The 19,972-nt window shown below is 43.0% G+C and overlaps 1 protein-coding gene across 3 annotated transcripts in view; it reads left to right on the forward strand.

The window, feature by feature from the left end:
• CACNA1A (calcium voltage-gated channel subunit alpha1 A) overlaps positions 1–19,972 on the forward strand; it is a 295,623-nt gene that overhangs the window by 270,495 nt on the left and 5,156 nt on the right. For all 3 annotated transcript variants that reach the window (XM_066618034.1, XM_066618032.1, XM_066618033.1), the window contains 2 exons: positions 7,429–7,621; positions 12,332–12,579. In XM_066618034.1, the coding sequence (XP_066474131.1) occupies positions 7,429–7,621; positions 12,332–12,579 (441 nt within the window). The remainder of the gene's footprint in view (positions 1–7,428; positions 7,622–12,331; positions 12,580–19,972) is intronic.

Raw genomic sequence — 19,972 nt, forward strand, 5'->3', positions numbered from 1 at the left:
CCTGATTCATCAGGACTCTTCTTCAGTTCTTACCCAGTCTTTTTTAGTTTAATTTGTTCATTATGCTATACCTTATCTTTTCTCATATACTTGTAGAGTTCTATCATATGCCATCTCCTTCATTCAGTTTACCTGCTGAACCTGCCATGTTGGAGAAAGTACCCCTGCATATCTACTTTTCCACCATTGAGAATGAACAGAGCCTCTTGAAGAGAAAATGTTTGCTCACCTGTAACTGATATTCTTCAAAATGATCCATTCTCAACCCTTTCCCCAAACTTCCACTATTACCATTTTCAAGTACCAATCCAAGCAGAATCTAGTGGAACCACAATCTAGGAGTAAACAGCTGAGGCAGTTGGAACAGCTTTACCCTTTCCAAAAAGTTTTATTTTTCCCCCCAATTTCTGTATTTATAATTGTGGCTCCATGAAGTAGCCTGGTGCTGATAAGACAGCTCCAATAGTTCTCAACTGGAAAGAGGTTTCTGGGGGGTCTGGTTGCACATCTGTACGTGAAGGAGGGAGCAGGTAGAGGGCATCTGAAAAAAAAAATCAGTTACAAGTTAGAAATTTTTCACTTCCCCTCTGGTACAGAAACAGTCAGATGGCTATTGCAGAGAGGGGTTGTGAGCAATGATTTTGGCTGTTTTGGCAGGTTAGAGCAGAGAGAGCTGGAAACTAGTCTTTCTGAGTTGTATGTTCAGGTCTGGGATTATTTGGCAGATTATTATTGATTTCTGCTTTCTGAATCAGTATGATTTCAAGGACAGGTATCTCCTCCAAACAGTTCCTCAGTTTCACCTACAACACAATGGAGCAATGTTAACCTGTCCTAGGCAGGAATTATCTCTGGAAACTTATTCTCTGCACTGCATAAACATAGTAATGTATATCATTTCCAACAGGTAAGAAATGTGATTAGTTAGTGGAGATATATTTTGGGCTTTTTCCTAAAATTTATCTAGGTAAATTGCGAATCAATTAAAAAATGAGTTTGTGGCAGGCAGAATGCGACATGATATTCATGTGGCTGATCTTTTTCCAGTATTCAGAACTGTATTCTGGGACATGCACAGGGAGACGAATGCTATTTTATTTTTTTTAAACATGGTAAAGGAAAATGTTATGCCTTCCACTACAAGATGACTTTGACTTCCAGATTCTTGGTAGGGATTTATGAAGACAGTTTACTTTGTAAGGTGTATGTTAGGTTCTGGATAGCACATTGCTATTTAGGACATGTTTCATCGCTGTTTCTGAACATGTTTGGCTTTCTTATTTATATTTGGTTTGGCTGCTGATATCTCATAAACCTTTCTGGAGACATCTTGCCTTAAAAGTGTGGTTGTTATTACCCACAAGCACTGGTTCTGTCAGCGCTTGCTAGAAGGAACATGACTGTATCATATAGCAGCCTTCCTGAAATATAGCAAGTCATATGATGATATGTCATAGCAATTACTGAAACATATCTGCCTGGGATGTGGCCAATTATATGACTGCAGTGTTTTGGAACACATTGGATGGAAAATTTTGCATGAAAACAACACAGTGCAGCTAGTGTTTTAGAAGATAGTTGCCTGTAGATACTTGAGTTTATAAATGGTTATTTGCTCCAAAACAAATACCTGGTCATGCTTACCTGGTCATGCTGTCCAGACATTATAGGGATTAAGCCAGTGGAGCATGTAGGGTTCAGGTGGTGGAGCACAGTTAAGTTTGCCCTATGAGTGTTGACACCATGGTCTGCAAGAATATTATTCATATCTTAAAAGTAATCCAGTTTCTAATTTAATTAGCAGCCCAATCCTATGGCTGATTTACAACAGTGGAACCACCATTCTGCTGTTGTGAGAGATCCAGCGATGGCCTGAAGATCACACTGCTGCCAGACCAGTTGCAGCAGTGGCTCCAGACCCATCACGGGATTCAGGCTTTGCTGCCCCCAGATCGTTAGCAGCAGGTGCATGTTCTGAGTAAGGAAGGAGTGGGCAGAGGGAGTTTTGGATGTACTATGGGGAGGAACGGGGTGAATCCAGGTGGCACCAGAATGTGCCAGGATCCTATCCTTTCTTTTTTGCCTGATCTGTTCCCTTTTTTCTTCTTGGACTTATGCTGACTATATAGCTGACATAGGTCCAAGGAGACCCATACACCATCAGGAAGCCTATGGAGATGTAAGTAAAATATTTTCCTTACCTCTTCCAGGCCTCCTGTTCCCCCCTCCCACCACAGCATGCAGCACACACCTCCTTGGTGTGACTGCATGCTATAGCATGGCAGGAGCTAGAATTGGGCTGCAAGTTCCTTCTAGTTTTCTAAGTCCTGAAGTCTTGAATTTATCTTTACCAAATAGTTGAATAATTTCCATCAACATCCAACCAAGGAGAGTCCACCATTGGATCTTTGGGCTAAGTCACAGATGCTGATGGTATGAGACTTAGGGACCAATCCTACAGGCCACTGCATCGGCAGTAGGCATGTACCGCCAGCCCTGGGTGTCGCAAACATGCATTAAGCATGTTTTCAGCACCCTGTGAGGAGGGAATGCCGCCACTAAGCCTCAGTGCCAGGTGGACACTGTGGAGGAGCCGCTGACAGTAAGTATTGCCACCAGGCAGCAGTGAGGCTTCCCGGGGCAGGGGGAGGGGGAGGGGAGGCAGGGAGAAGGTGAAACTGGGTGGGGGTGAGCAGGAGGATCGGGCCCGGGAGGGGGCAGAGATGGCAGTAGACTCTGCTGCTGTATCCTATCCCCTCTTTCTGGCTGGGCAGACAAACATGGGTCTCCTTGAATCTGCACAGATCTGAGGAAACCCATTGGAGCCATGGTGCTGTTACCTGGGCAAATGCTCCCTTCCCCAGAGGAGACCTCTGGCAGCTACCCCAGCCCCATAGGATACAGTAGCAGCCATTTTAGTGCCACTGTAGGCTACAGCACCAGGGCAGATAAGATTGGGCTGTTAGACTAAGCATTCAAGTTCAATGTTTCAGATACAGTAAAATTATTCAGTATCACAATTATAAACAAAAATTCTTCCAATATACTGTAAATATCTGCTGCATACCCTGTTGTAGGTTATTGCATGTGAGTAATGTTAGGTTAAATTTAGATTTAAAAATCATTTTGCATGAGAACTGGGCAAATGTGAGCCACAGTGTCTCTGAGAATATGAGAGAGTATTTTGATATATCCTTAGTGTCAGTTTAATTTTTGAGCTGGATTTTGTAACATGCAAAAGCAGTAATCACAAGACAATATTTGGTTGAAGGGGTGGACATTTTGCAAAGTTAAACTTTTTCCATAACTATCTTTCTGTTAAATTAATGACTTTCTGTTTATTGTTTCTGTGCCTCACAAAACCACTCCAGGTCACTGATCTGAGCCTGAGCCAGTCATTGGCTAATTTTGTCATATATGAGAGTGCAATGAAATGACTTTGCTTCTAGAGATGCCTACTTACAAGTCTAGATAATGATCATGGCCTGCCAAAATCTGGGAAGGGAGAAATATCACATGTCAGGGAAGGTAGATGGAAAAGGCCGCAGGCCAAGAGTAGTACATAGCAGTTAGCACCCCTGTACCCCTTCCCAGTAGCATTCCCAGAGGGGGACACAGAGCTACGCTTTGCAGGAGCCTCAGTGTGTCAGGTAAGCAGCCCCTCCCCTCCCCTTTAGAGCCATTCTGGGCAATGAGAGGAATGCGGAGGCTGTGCCCCCCCCCAGGAACACCACTTTCCCTTCTTTCACCTTTCCTTTTTACTAGATCAGAAGCTAAATTGGGGGGGAGGGAACCTGGTGGTTCTATCCACTGCCACCATTCCAGGCTAAAGAGACCAGGCAGAAGAAGGCCATGGGACAGAAACCTGTCCAAGAGACCACACAACCACAAGAGTTATTACAGTATTTAAAATCAAATCACAATAGAACCTATGAGCAATCAAATGTGTCAACTCACTGAATTGCCAATGAACATGGACTAAGTAGGCAAAGAGTCAAAAGCTTATGAAAAATCCGAATGAAAAAGGATTTTAAAAAATTGAAAAAGGGAGTAGAAAAGTACTACAAGCAAACTGATGGAAAATGCCTGAACTTGGCTGGATGGACGCAAAGCTTGACCAAAGTGGATAGAGGAACTAATACCCAGCAGAGTGAGCTGAATAGTTTCTTAAGAACAAAGCACAAACCCTCTATAGGTGAAGTTTGCAGACTGACTTGGAGTGAAAAGAAGGAAAAAATTCATTCCCTAAATACATTTAGCTTGAAATACAGTCCCTACTGCTACAGTACATTGCCCCTGGAATTCTGGCCCCTGCACTTACTGAAAAGTAAATGGGTGTGTCTTCTGCAAACCTGCACAAGTTTCAGCAGTGTACACATGCATGCATGCACAGATGCACACAGGCATCTGGGTACTTGAGCTTAAGCAAGGTTTGATTTTGCCACAGAATTACCTAATTGGGAAGTGGAATCCACCTGGCCATCCTTTACATAGACAGACAGGTTTGGCTGCCCAATCAGTAGGTGCATGCCAATTTCATTAGGAGAGTTGGCTGCTCCAGACATGAAGAAGGATCCAAATCAACATTCAGCACATAGCAGTCTGGAGATGGCATCTTCAAACAAAAGACAAAAACTACTGCAGAAGCATGTCCTTGTAGCTTTCAAGTTTCTGAGCCAGCACAGAAGCTTCTGAGAAATTAGTGTCCAGAAAAATAATCAAAAAATAGCGGGAAATCAGGGCATTAAAATCCAGGAAAATCAAAATTCCTTACATTCTTCTCCAGAAAGGACATGCAAGGCAGTGTTAGGTGCAGAAGGAAGATAGGCATCTAGTAATCTGTTCCTGGCTTCCATCTTAATGTGCTATGAAACACTGGGTAAATCAGCGTCCTTTACTCTGTCTCAGGATTTGCTTCAAGTTCTATAATAGAAATACAATGGGTGACATTCTACAGGCCTCCTAGCAACTGTAGTGGGTGGGTGGTATGCATCATTTGATCCACAGAATTGGTGTGATCAGAACTGGACCTTCAGGTCTTTAGACTCTTCTTTTTGCATAGCATTGTCCCTATAGCCTTTGGCATAGGGAATGGAACAGAGAGACATTCACTTGAGTCCAAGTGTTCACCTTTTAACCAAAGAGGGAAGATCTAAGTTGAATTGATCAGGATTATATAAGCCTAATTGCTCCCATTATGAATTCTTAAATGGAAAGACAACAACAACAATCTTTCTTCCTATGTTCATTGAGGAAATGGCACAATATGTAATACAAAGAAACTAACTACGTAATTCCTGAATTTAGGGTGGACTGAGTCAAGGCATAGGGGACAGAAGAAAAGAAGTCAATAGCACAGAGACCTGTTGTGCCTAGCAAGCCTTTATAGCAATGTTTCCCAACCTGGGGGTTGCAACCCCCCAGAGCAACAGGAAAGTACTTTTTCCCTCTAAAGGGGACTGGCGACTGGCACTGACAGCAGGACAGTGGTGATGGCACTTCCAGTTTTGCGCTGCCTTAGTTTAAAAAGGGAGTTTTGAACTTACCCGGTGGCAGCTGGAGATGCCGCAGAACCCAGGTTCTTGCTGCTGCTGCTGCTAGGTAAGTCTGAAAAAACCCCTTTTTAACCTGGGTGGCGGCACAGACCCAAAAGTGCCATCGCTGCTGAGTTGCCACTTCCCATAATGGCCCCACAAGTGTAGTGGTTCCCTTACCTTTAAATAAAAGTTGAACCACTACTTAGGGATCAGGGAGTACCACCTGATATGTGCTGTTCTACTGTGTAAAGAGGTTTCCTGCTGGTGTGCCTAATTTCCTGTACTTCCTTTGGCCAGTACTGGTGACAGTTCATAGGATGGATCTGTGCCTGATATCTGACATCTCTCAAGTCCTGCTACAGAATTGAGTTTCAATCTTAACAACAAGCTGTGTCACTACAGGGATCAGAGTAGCTGCTGCTGCTGCTCTCTCTCTCTCTCTCTCTCTCTCTCTCTCTCTCTCTCTCAAACTGCAGGGCTATCCATCTCACCAGTGTCCTCCTACCTTCTTTATAAATAGTGCTTGGTCATGGAAAGATTATCTCATCCTTATCCAAGGAGAGGCCACACACTATGTGATCTCAGGATCAAAGGATATGGTAACTGTTCCAGACTGGGGGGGAAAACCGGTGTTCTAACCTTCATCCTCTTTATTTGGTGCTCTGGAACCTGGGTATTTTTGCTCTATTTACAACTGCAGGACCATGTCCAAGTACAAGCACTACCCAAAGTTGTCGCAATCCAGTCAAATTCAGGACTTTTAAGCAATGAAAATATTGAGCATTTTGAGCTAAAGAACCTTGTTACAATAAAAACATGTGTGCCTCTTTGTTGGATGAATTCTGTATTTCTGTCTGTTTTCCAAATGCACTTCTGAATTTCAAACATCTCAACGGGACTGAGATGAGGTGACAGAGCAAGTAGTGAGCAAATAAAGCTCCAAGCCTTTCCCATGGGGCAGATAAGGGGTCTATTAATACTTGAATCTTGAGGCATCTCAAGATGTCTTGAATCAAGAGGCATCACTTATAAGCGTATATAACTCTAGTTTTGTTAGAATATAGAAAAATGAAGTATGACCCTCCTGTAATGGACTAGGACCTGTGAGGAATGAGAAATTTTACAAATTACACTTTGTCATACAGGAAGAGATGAGGAGGAGTTCCAGCTTGAGCAGGAAAAAGGAACTCCAAAAGACATAATCATGCTTTCAATAAAACCATCAAGTGCTGTCAACAATGAAGGGTTCCACTGATATTACAATTCCTATTTGTGGTCCCTGAATTGTTTTCTTGCTATGCATCTCTGAGCTATTATACAGAACTCTTTTATGACAGAGAATGGAAAAAGTGACCAGCAATGCAGTTACTAGCATAGCCCATTGTTCCATTCATGCATTGGTACCATCTAAGAGTTAAGTGATGTTCAACAAAAACTTCATAGCATCTAGTGACAAAAAGAGTGTTCATGGTAAACACTCTAGGACAGGCTCTATTCAGTTGAAGTTACTTATATAAAATGTATATCATCTAAACCTCTTTTTCTTTCACAATTGGAAGAGGAAGGCAATAGGGCAACTATACTCTGAACTAAGTAAATCCATACATTCATTCTTGGGTGGATCAGGAAACAGGAGAGGGAGGGTTGATGGCTTGGAACAGTTCACAGCGTAGATAGCCATTCCTAGCTTCAGAGACTGAAAGACAGATTTAAGACCTGATAGCATTTCTCATGGGAGGATAGATGGATGTGTGATAGATCTTGACTGTACTTGACTGAACATTTTAGATTAGATAACTATTCCTATGCACCCACCCATATCATTCTCTCCCAAATCTTTTTTTTATAAGGTGCTGTTTGCATTATTGTTCTGGTTTCTATCTTTTTCCAGACAATCACAGATGCAAGCCCCATGAAACGTTCTGCCTCCATGTTGGGCCACTCCCGCTCCAAAGGCATGCGCTTGGAAGACTACTCTCTTGAAAGGGTGATTCCAGAAGAGAACCAGCGGCATCACCGGCGGCGCGAGAGAAGCCATCGGACATCAGAGCGCTCACTCAGTCGATACACAGATGTGGACACAGGTCAGACTGCAGGAAAAGTGAGAATAAACCCTTAAGGCCAAACTATATGTGACACTAAATATGCCAGAATGCTTATGTTTACTCTATGTGGGAACTGTATGGGGCAGTGATTTTGATCCAGATTATAGCATGGAGGTAGGGATATTTAACCCTGTATCTCTGTACGGTTTTCCTGTTGAAAATCACTCCTACAAAGCAGCTAAGCCTTGACATGCCATGGTAGGAAATGGCAGTAAATAGCCGCTTCATAGAAACAATATTCATCAAGAAAACAGCAAGGAAAACAATATTCATCAACAAAACACCTCCTATCTCCACTTGTAGGCCTGATTCATATCATTGCCCAGCACAGCTCCTACAAGCTTGTAACTACTTCCTGACATATTTAGTATCACATGTAGCTTAGCATTTAGAAATGAAGGCAGCAGTTTTTTCATTACTTACACTAGAATAGCTGCAACTCTTCCTGTTGTCACTACTCCAAAGAGGAAATTATATTGGGATAACAAAATTATAAGTTTAAAGAAAAAGTTATAAGTCTGCATCTTTTTTACACTAATTTTGAAGGAGTGCACTCAGCCTGGCAGGCTGTATATGCAAATCTCTCACATCTCATTGTATTAGGTTAATAGTTTTCCAGAAGGGAAGCTCAGACAATGGAATCTAGGACATTTTCCATACAGAGAACAGGAGCTTCCATGATAAAGCAGATACATTCTTCTGGGAATGCTGGTGGAAGTACAGACCATTATGAAACATTTGTACTGTGAAAGAGACATAGTTACAAAATATTCAGCGCAAGATTGATACAACTGTTCCTCAACATCTTGCAGAAGTGTCTTGTATGATTGACCTTGGTAGCAGCGTATAAGTTGCATGCAGCAGGGATATGCAGTGTGAGGGGCTGCTGGTGAGGCAGAACTGCCCCACAGGAGTCCTTTGAAAAGTGCCACCACCATAAGAACAGCCCCACTGGATCAGGCCATAGGCCCATCTAGTCCAGCTTCCTGTATCTCACAGTGGCCCACCAAATGCCCCAGGGAGCACACCAGATAACAAGAAACCTCATCCTGGTGCCCTCCCTTGCATCTGGCATTCTGACATAACCCATTTCTAAAATCAGGAGGTTGCGCATACACATCATGGCTTGTACCCCGTAATGGATTTTTCCTCCAGAAACTTGTCCAATCCCCTTTTAAAGGCATCCAGGCCAGACGCCATCACCACATCCTGTGGCAAGGAGTTCCACAGACCAATCACACGCTGAGTAAAGAAATATTTTCTTTTGTCTGTTCTAACTCTCCCAACACTCAATTTTAGTGGATGTCCCCTGGTTCTGGTGTTATGTGAGAGTGTAAAGAGCATCTCCCTATCCACTCTGTCCATCCCCTTTATAACTTTGTATGTCTCAATCATGTCCCCCCTCAGGCATCTCTTTTCTAGGCTGAAGAGGCCCAAATGCCGTAGCCTTTCCTCATAAGGAAGGTGCCCCAGCCCCGTAATCATCTTAGTCGCTCTCTTTTGCACCTTTTCCATTTCCACTATGTCTTTTTTGAGATGCGGCGACCAGAACTGGACACAATACTCCAGGTGTGGCCTTACCATCGATTTGTACAACGGCATTATAATATTAGCTGTTTTGTTCTCAATACCCTTCCTAATGATCCCAAGCATAGAATTGGCCTTCTTCACTGCTGCCGCACATTGGGTCGACACTTTCATCGACCTGTCCACCACCACCCCAAGATCTCTCTCCTGATCTGTTGCAGACAGCTCAGAATCCATTAGCCTATATGTGAAGTTTTGATTTTTTGCCCCAATGTGCATGACTTTACACTTACTGACATTGAAGCGCATCTGCCATTTTGCTGCCCATTCTGCCTGTCTGGAGAGATCTTTCTGGAGCTCCTCACAATGACTTCTGGTCTTCACCACTTGGAAAAGTTTGGTGTCGTCTGCAAACTTTGCAACCTCATTGCTCAACCCTGTCTCCAGGTCATTTATGAAGAGGCTGAAGAGCACTGGTCCCAGGACAGATCCTTAGGGCACACTGCTTTTCACTTCTCTCCATTGTGAAAATTGCCCATTGACACCCACTCTCTGTTTCCTGGCCTCCAACCAGTTCTCAATCCATGAGAGGACCTGTCCTCTAATTCCCTGACTGTGGAGTTTTTTCAGTAGCCTTTGGTGAGGGACCGTGTCGAACGACTTCTGAAAGTCCAGATATATAATATCCACTGGTTCTCCCACATCCACATGCCTGTTGACCTTTCTAAAGAATTCTATAAGGTATGTGAGGCAAGACTTACCCTTACAGAAGCCATGCTGATTCTCCCTCAGCAAGGCCTGTTCGTCTATGTGTTTTGAGATCCTATCTTTGATGAGGCATTCCACCATCTTACCCTATCTTTGATGAGGCTTTCCACCATGTGAGATGCCCAAGCACTCACAACCCATGCACTCTGAACAGTGGCTGGAGCGCATGGGTTGTGAGCACTTGCACATTCACAGCTGTGATAGCGGCAGCAGCACTTTCCGAAGGATTCTGATGGGGCAATTTTACTTCACCTGCCACCCCCCCACACACACACCACATGTCCCTGGTGTGCAGTGACAGAAGACATGCTTCAAGGACTTTCATTCCCCCTTTCCTTGATGTCTAGACCTACCCTAATCTGCAACTCAGACTATGTAGGCCATGGTCCAGTGAGCATCATGCTGAGGAAGACAGCAAACTGACAGGTATCCTGTACCCTTTGCCTGCTTGCCATCTCTCCCAGTGCTGCCCACCCAACTGTTTTACCCTGTACCCTGATCCTCTTTTCAGTCACTCAGAGCAAGCAAGAGGATCAGAGTAGTGGAAGTTCCTCCTCCTGTGCCACTGCCATGAGCAAACAATCATGTTGGTGGGGCTGGTGGAGAAAGCAAGGGGTTGCTGTAATCTTGTTCTAGGATCACTCTGCCAGTGCTGCTTTCTTCTTTCCTGCTCAACTGCTTCTTCAAAACAAGCCAGGTTGATCATGCTGGAACAGAAAAGGGCTTCTTTTTCTACTTCCAACATGTTCCACCCAGTCTGTTTTGAAGAAGTGGCCAGGAGGAGGCACAGTGGGGGAAATAAGAGGAATGAGGTACTCTGGGATTGCTCCATTGACACTTCCTCCTTCAAAAGGCTCACTTCTTCAAACCTGGGAGGGTTGACAAAGTGACAGCAGCAAAACTGGGAGGGTTGACAAGGTGACAACAGCTTGGTCCAACCCTGGACCATGTGTTGCTCAGAAGCATCTTTGGAGTACCTCATTAGCTAAGAGTCTACTCTGAATTGAGGATTGCCTGGAAACTAACCCTGATCTTGTAGGAAAAGGGGGGTTGTTTTAGCAAGCAGAGCAATTGGAAGAAGTCCCCTTGTCTTATGGGAAATTCCACCACCCAACCAGTTTGCTGCTATCAATGAACATACACAGGTGCAGAGGCAGTTAAAAGTTTCAACAAGAAATACTTTACTTACAATTGTTTCTATGAAAAGACCATATCAGAGGTTTCTATAACTTAAGGAACAGTGAACCCTTTAGCTAGAGGTGGGTGAAAACTGGGTTTGTTTGTTGTGAATTTTTTTTAACACTTCAGTGGATTTCAGTGTTTTACAAATTTAGAAGTACAGAAAGCGATGTTATGTGAATTTATTCCAAGGGCGCATTTTTATAAATTATAATTATAAATTATAATTTTAAAATGTGGTGATGTAGGTGATACAGAGTCAGCAGATACAGCCACATGCATGTAGAGGTGTTAGAGAATATGTAGCAGTGTTAGAGAATGGTTTCATTTTTTTGCAGATTTCGAGGGGTTTTTTTTACAAAAATGAGACGTGCAGAAAGCAGTGTTATGTGTTTTTATTTCAATATCACCGAAAAGCCCCACCTTTACCTATAGCTATCCACTTTGGGTTGGTGTTCTTCAGTAATGCCTGCCTGCCATTGAGGACCGACCTCAGCAACATGGATGTTTCTCCTTCAATGGTCAGGGAAAGAGAACCAATGAGAGGAAGAACTCTCAATAGACACACCTCCTACAGGCATCACAGAGATCAGGGAAAGGGTCTCAGGCAATGGGATAATACACTGCCCCCCCCAGAGTCTTGCAGGGGGTGTTGCACCCACATTCGAACAGATTCCCTCCTATGAAGGAACTTCTCAGGGCTAAACCTGACACAATGTGGATGATGCATGAATAAGAGATGTGGCAGGGGATAAGGGTGTCATATCAGGATCTCAGTGCTAAAGGAGGCATGGATTAATCAATTTGTTTATCTGTCAAGTTGCTATTTGCCCAATAGGGCAAAAACATACAGTTATTATACAGGAAACTATTATGTTTTGTCTTGCAGGGTAAATGGCAGTTTTGAGGACAATTGTATTGAGGGGAAGAATTTAAAAGATTGTAACTGGCACTGTGGCCCTAATCCAAGTCCCTCTTCTTCTGTGACTGCTATTAACACTTTTTAAAAACATGGGCGATCCTGTTCATGGATCACGAGGACCCAGAGTACTTGACTGAGACATTGAGAAGACAAGCTGGAGATGTTGTATCTCCTTTTCCCTTGTTGCTTGCAGATCAATGAAGGTTGGGAAATATAAGGCTATAGTGGTGTATACAAAACACTTTTAACAAATGCATTCAGCCTGAACATGTTTTTTTTCTCCTCACTGATAGGGCTGGGAACGGACCTCAGTATGACCACGCAGTCGGGTGACCTACCTCCCAAGGAACGAGACCAAGAGCGAGGAAGGCCAAAAGACCGGAAACATCATCACCACCACCACCACCACCACCACCATCACACATCTTCTGACAAGGAGCGATACTCACAAGAGAGGCACGAATACAGCCGGCCTCGCTCCAGAGATCGCCGTTGGTCCCGCTCACCCAGTGAGGGCCGAGACCACATGCCTCACAGGCAGGTGGGTGTGGCTTTCCATTCCATGCTGCGCCCTTAGGGACTGATACACATACCTCAGGTGCTGAAAAAGGTCTCCACTCCTAGGGAATCAAGCTCCAATTATCCAGCTAGTCATCCATTTCTGGATCTTTATGATGAGAATTATAATCCACTGTGGCCCAAGCATGAGTTGGAGAGCATAAATATGGTAACTGCACATATGTAGACAGTCAAGTAATTTACTAGCAACCCAATCCTATCTAACCTCCCCCCCCCCCCCCCCAAAAAAAAAACCAATGCAACCATACCACTGGAGCATGAGAGCATCCTGCAAGGGGAGGCAGTTACAGAGGTCTTCTCTAGGTAAGGGAAGATTTGTTCCCTTGTCCTGGGGTGAGCCTCCATTGCCCTGATGGGTCTCCTTGGACTTGTGTCAGTGATTTTGCTGGCACAAATTCAAGTGGACCGGTTTAGATGATTTGAAGCCAGGAAAGGGGATATGTTATTGGCAGGGCTGCTGTCATCAATAACCACCCCCTTTTCACACTTGACACACCCCCATCCTTGCCCTGGCCCCCGCTCCATTCTTCCTCTGCCCCTTTCCACCCACCCACTGTCTACACCCCCCCCCCGCACCAACTTACTGTCAATGGGTACTGGGGCTCCCACAAGGACTGCTGTAGCCAGTCACCACCACTCATTATTTGTGGTGGCTGTCAGGCTGCGCTCTATGTCACTTTGTGTTTTGTGACAGCCATAAAGTGCACTGCACCACTGAACACGTGTTCTTGTGATGTAGCAGCCTGATAGGATTGAACTGTAAGAGACAATTCACATTACTAATTGTATAGTAAGAATGTAAGCAGGCTTGGGCTAATGTAGCTGCATCATTCTAAGTACAGCACTGAACTTAACCAACATAAAAATATAGGAATTGCCCTGCAGGATCAGAACAAAGTCCTCTAGCTCAACATTTTATATCCAACAGCAGTTGAAGGAAGCCCATAAAGAGTATCAAAGTGATGGCCATTCCCTGTCATTTGTTTCCAGCATCTGGTACTCAGAAGTATACTTCCTCGGAACATGACAGTTCCATTTAGTTATCACAGCTCATGGCCATTGGTGATCTTACCCCTCCTCAACATTCATCATTTTATATCTCTGTCGTGTCCCTCCATTGTGGCAGGTTTTTTTCTGAACTTAAAGCCTTGAAGTCTTTAACTTTTTCTTTTGAAGAATGTGCTCCAGATCATTTTAGCTGCTCTTTTCTGTACCTTTTCTATCTCTGTATTTGTTCTGAGATGGTGAGCTCATAACTGTACACTATATTCTAAATGCGACCACATAATTGATGTATATATGGCATTATGAAACATGCTATTTTATTCTTTATCCCTTCCCTAATAATTCCTAAAATTGGGCTTGTTCTTTTACACTGTCTTAGCACACTGATTTTTTTGATGAGCTTTCACCACTGTGACTCCAATTCCATAGTAGTCAGAGAGATATTTTTTCAGTATATACGTGTAGTTAGGATTTTTTCCCCAGCGTGCATCTTTTTATACTTATGTTGAATATAATCTGCATTCTGTTTCCTATTCACTCACATTGGGGAGATCTTTCTGAGCTCTTCACCATTTACTATTTCACCCTCCTCACCTCTTTCATATTATCTACAAATTTGGCTGCTTTACTGCTCACCCCTGAATCTCAACAATTTATGGGTAATTTAAATAATATTGGTCCCAGTACAGATCCTTGGGCCTCTGTTACATATTTTCCTCCATTGTGAAAATTGTCAATTTACTCCTACTCCCTACTTCCATTTTTTAGGGATACAAAAGAACCTTTTAGTGATGCATACGAGGATCTGCTCCCTTATCCAGTGATTGCTATGTTTCATTTAAGTCTTTGGTAACTTTATCAAAATAATTTTCAAAGATCAAGTACACAATATCTATTAGAAGATATTTTATCTTAGCAACAACTCTGTAAGATAATGAGGGATAGTGACTGGTCCAAGATCACTGAGTAATCTTCATGGGTGAGGTGGAATTTAACCTGGATCTTCTCAGTCACACACTGACATTCTAACCACAACACCACAATGGTTCTACTTCTTCAAGAATATGTTCATTGCCACAAACTATAGTGTGGTTGCATAGGTATATATTGGGTGTAGTTTATGGAGATAATTACTGAACAGTAGCATAATTCCTTCCCCAACTGAATCACATTGCAAGTTGCTCAGAGGCTATGGGCTGCTCTGCTGCACAATACATGCACAGGAAATGGAATGCAAGATTTGTTCCTTAGAGAGTGCTCAAGCATGTCATTTTTGAACCTTTCTAAAGGGTGGTTTTGTTTCTGTTTTAGTCCTATAGCGTTTGTGTGCTCCCTTACTGTGCAACTGGTATTTTTTTAGTTGTAAACACAAGGCTTTTACACCTCAAAATAGTATGTGGGAATGGGATAACATCATGCTTTTATTGCTGAAATGACACTTGTGGGAGTACCTTTCAACTGCTGTAATGCATTTATACAAATGCATTTGCCCTTTGCACTATCGAACAGAAAGACCCTATGCATCTATCCTGCAAGATGTTCAGCTGGACTGAGAAGGAAGGACAATGGACTTAGCATCACATTCCATTCCAGATCCCCACCTAAACTACACATTTATATCACTTTTATATCAGGTTAACTGTCATGACTTCCCCCACCCCAATAAATCCTGAAAATTATAGTCTGATGAGGGTGCTAAGAATTCTGTTAAAGATTCTGAGCCCTCATAGAATTACAATTTACAGGTTTTCTGGGGAAAGAGCATGACAGTTAAAAAATATTGTAAGTCTGTAATCTTAATATGCCCAGAGAAACAACAGTGTACATTGTGAAGATCCAGAAAATCAAAAGGATGGCTGTGGATATTACCCACTTGAGCAATATTGTGATTGTGTTAAAGGGCTTGATTTCCCATAAATGGTGCAGAGAAATAGCTATTAACTTTGCTTCAGGTGATTCCCTCCACCCCAGCAGCTTTATATTCATGGATGCCCTCACTCCACCTGCCCATCTTCTTTCTTAGAGTCATGGCAGACACCTCACACTGCAAGTCTGTACATTGCCTGCTCTTGCGCTCCAGTTGCCTTTCATTTTGTTCTGTGCAGATAGATCGGTATTCCCAGGTTTGTGATTTACTTTTATGACATTCCCCAGATATTACAAAAGGGAGCCACATACTACAAGGACTGGGAAAAGGCTACTCATTATACGTTCTAGACAATACGCATATCATGAATAGCACAAGATTTCAAGACACTTATATTAGGGGATGGGGTGTTGCACAAAATATGGCATTGGAAATATCAGAGGAGCACCCTTTCTCAACCAAAAAAAAAAAAAAAAGACATAAGCATAAGCTGGCCAGTCACACACCTATGAACATAAAACCCACATTGGCAATTATTCAATAAGGCTTATTTTCACAGGGGTCAGTCCGGAGTTACTTCACTGCAATCAGCACAACGTCTGTGTCCAGGGTTACTGCTTGGAACTGGAGCAGTGCCAGAGTTGCAAAGCAAATCAATAGTCATTTAGTTGGTTCCCACGCATACTTATGTCATGTGTTATAACTATCCCCATTCCAAATATATACTTCAAGGGGAAAGGAGAACCAAGCCTAACTCACAATGGTGACATATTCCTTATTTACATTGCAGTAGAAGAGCCAACAGAAGACTAGCAGCTGCCATTCTTAAACATGAATGTGCCCCTTTAACTGAAGTCTAGTGCCTTGGTGGGAGGTCAATTAATTTAAGATTAAAGCACCCAAGACAGTGGTTGGTCCAGCTATAGCTTATATGAACTCCACTGCAGTTTTGCTGAGGGATGCTTAATAATGAGATTACAATTCAGTGATGAAAACCACTCCTTTGTTCCATTATTTTCCATTTAGACCCTCCTTTATCCTATGCAAAGTCATTTTTTGTGTTCCTATTTGTTTCCTTTGGAAAATTTGGACGCTTTACTCAGGGTCTCCTGGCCAATCTGCTTTTATTTATATGTTTATTTCTGTATTCGTTGTGCTTGGCTCTGCTGTCACGGCGAGGGGCGGGCGCAGGTAAGATGGTTGGTGAGCAGAGAACAAAACCAAAACAATCCAGCGGATGGCCCTGCCCAGCTCGCTGGCCTCTTTCTCCAGTATCTGTGGTGTGACCCTTTGTTGTTACTCTGGTGGCACTGAACTCTCTGGGGTTTGTGAATCTGGAAAGTTTGGAATGAAGCTGCATCTAAGCAAACAGGCACACATACAAGCTGTACATGTCCCATCCAAGCAAAGGGAAAACAAACATTCCATTCACAACTGCATGCATGAATGTGATAAACATACAGAGCATAGCATATCTGGGGCAGGATATCTGCAGGCCAAATTAGATAAAATAAATCCCAGGTAGTAATCCCACTGTTTCAGTGAGGAAACCTGAAACAGGGCCTTCAAGTAAGATAAACAAGGCGGGAGGTATCTTGGACCTAGTGTGTTTAACTTGTACCTAGTGTAGTTACAACAGCAGGTTGCTTGCTGAATTTTCACCAGGTATAGCATCAATGTTTTGAATTTTTCCTGCAACTCTAAAGTGTTCTACCCCTTCATCTAAATGAGGAAGGTGAAAGATACAGAATTTTCACACAATAATTAATTTTGGTTCTGGAGAACTGGGTTAAATACTGTATAGTTGTAGTCTTTATGTATGCCAGTATTCAGCTGCGCATGCCAGTAAGAACATATTCACACATGCACACTATAACAAAATTAGACATAGACACATAAAGAGCTTACAGACACCACCACAGTGTTGGATTCATGGAGCATACAGAAAGTAGCAAAAACAACACACATGGAAATTTCAGACATGCCTTTAATTCCACCACTTTGGGTATTTTTAATGGCAAATTTGTCTAAGCATTGTAGAATGCAATGCACAAAATACAACTAAATATGCAGACATATATGGCACATGCACACAGCTATGGGCATGTGTACCCAGGCCACTCATGCCAGACAAGAAAAGGATATTGAAATATTCTTGTGTGAATGCCTATGGCCTGAAAAACAACCAACCAACAATCTTGTGTCTTTAAGATTAACTAATCATTAAGATGCATTAAAAACAACAGCAGTTGTTTTTGCTGCTACAGATTAACACCTGTGTGTCCCCCCCATAAATTTAAGACACTTAAGACTCTGTTATGACTATGTGATGCATTTTTCCTTCTTTCCTGATGCTACTTCCTGTTCTCTCTTACACTTTGCCTTCCCCTGCTCCTGCCTACAGCTCACTATTTATTTCCAAAGTTAGTTGTCTCCTAAAATGCAGCAGGTGCACCAAGCAGTGCGTAACTCTTTCAACAATTATCAGTGTCCTCTCCCTTAACTTCCATGTCACAGGGATTCATTAAAAAAAATTACCAGCAAGCAATATCTTCCTACATTTTTACTTATCTAAATATTTTACTGTTACAGCCCGAGATTCAGATTTATACAGTAAGGCCTATTTTGCTATGAGCCAAAGTATCTGTAGCCATTATTTTCCCTGAACCTTCTGAGGTTAAGTATTTCATTCTCTTCCTTTTATCAGTATGTTTCCAGAGATAACTGCTCCTTGAGATATAGTTGCTCCTTATTTGGATTCATTCCATTTCCCATTGCAGTCCCTCAGTTTTTAGATCTACCTAAATTCTTCTCAAGTTCAACTTCTGTGATACCTGCATTCTTCTGTTACTCACCCAGAGCAAATTTATATAGCTAACAGAACCATTTATCTGATATTCAGCCTGGCTCTTCTTTATCTAATATCTCTTCTTGTTATCTTCCTCCAGGTTACTGGTAAATTGAAATGCTTGAACTGTCTGAGGGTACAATTCTATCGAACTTTCTTGCAACAATATAGCTTTCCCAGTGAAGCAATCATGGAGGTCCTCAGGGCACAGGAACATTTGTTCCCTTACCTCGGGCCTGCATTGCAGCTGCACCAGTGCTGGAAAGTTGGATAGGATTGGGCCATGAGAGTATTAGCAGAATTTCTCTGAGAAAATAAAGTTCCTCAGTTCCTATTTGGAGAGTAGCCCTCCTGTGACATTGTTCCATTCTAGCTGATGGGCAGTTTCTCCTAGCTCTATCTTCTGAACAGCAGCTATAATCAGAACTTAGCCAGTTTAGACCCCCCCCCCCCAACATTGTTATTGGAGACATTTCTTGTTCCTTGCCAACAGAGTGGCTGATTACATGAGCAGAGCTTCAGAAGCTTCTTCTTGCAATGCTACAGCACTTGTGCCACAGGACAGGTTGTTTAGGGACCATTGTCTAGCAGTGTACCAAGCTGAATTCAAGCTGGCTTACCACAAAAGCAATTCCCATTCTTAAACTGTCTCATCCCAACAGGCTGATCACAGACCCACAATGCTACACAGATTCCTCTTTTATCTTCACTATATGCATAATGCAGAACGACTTACTTTAAAAGTCACAGACCTTTCTGATAGAAACTGTTCTAATACTAGAACTGAAGGAAAAACAGTTTCTGAGAGTTTCAGGTTCAAGACTCTCTGCCACATTCTTTGGCTAATAACTCACAGCCGAATCCTTTGCATATCTACTCAGAAGTCCCATTACAGTCAAAGGGACTTACTCCCAGGAAAGTGTGGATAGGATTGGGCTGTCAGTCCTTAATTTGAGCTTCGCTTTTCCCACCCATAATTCCAAGGTCACCATGCCAAGAGGCAACTGTGATGCTGAATTCATCTGAAGGCTCTGGACACATACAAATGGATGACAGCAAGTACAAATCACAGGAAGATGTGCTTCATGATTCTTCTACAATCCACAGCAGCCCTCCATTATTTCTCATTGCACATTAGGAGCCCAATCTTATGCCTGCTACTGCCAGAAGAACAGGCACATGTGTGATCACAAACATGCCAAAGCGTGTTGCAGCCACGCAGAGGCCAGTGCTGGCGGCAGTGAGGCCTGTTAGTGGCCTCCACCAGTGCTGGAGAATCACCCACCAACCGGGTTAAGAAAACTGCCAGGTGGCTGGTGGAATGGGAATGAAGAGGTTGTATTTTGAGGCAGTGGCCCAGAGGACAGTTCAAGCCTAGGAGAGGGCTGGGATAGCAGAAGCTGCTGCTGCATACTATCCCCTCTCCCATGCCTGAAAGCCATATGCAGACTACTCGAATCCGTGCCAGCTATTGAGCTGGTGCAGATCTGAGTAGACCCATAGGAGCTTCCTGGGCCTGACAAGATGTTCCCTTAACCTGAAGAGACCTCCACCTGTCTCCTGAGCCAGTTTGACACTGCTGTACCATGGGGTGGTTGGTAGCCTCAATAGGACTGGGCTGTCCAATACTGGCTC

The sequence above is a fragment of the Tiliqua scincoides genome, chromosome 2, assembly GCF_035046505.1.
Source record: "Tiliqua scincoides isolate rTilSci1 chromosome 2, rTilSci1.hap2, whole genome shotgun sequence".
NCBI lineage: Eukaryota > Metazoa > Chordata > Lepidosauria > Squamata > Scincidae > Tiliqua > Tiliqua scincoides.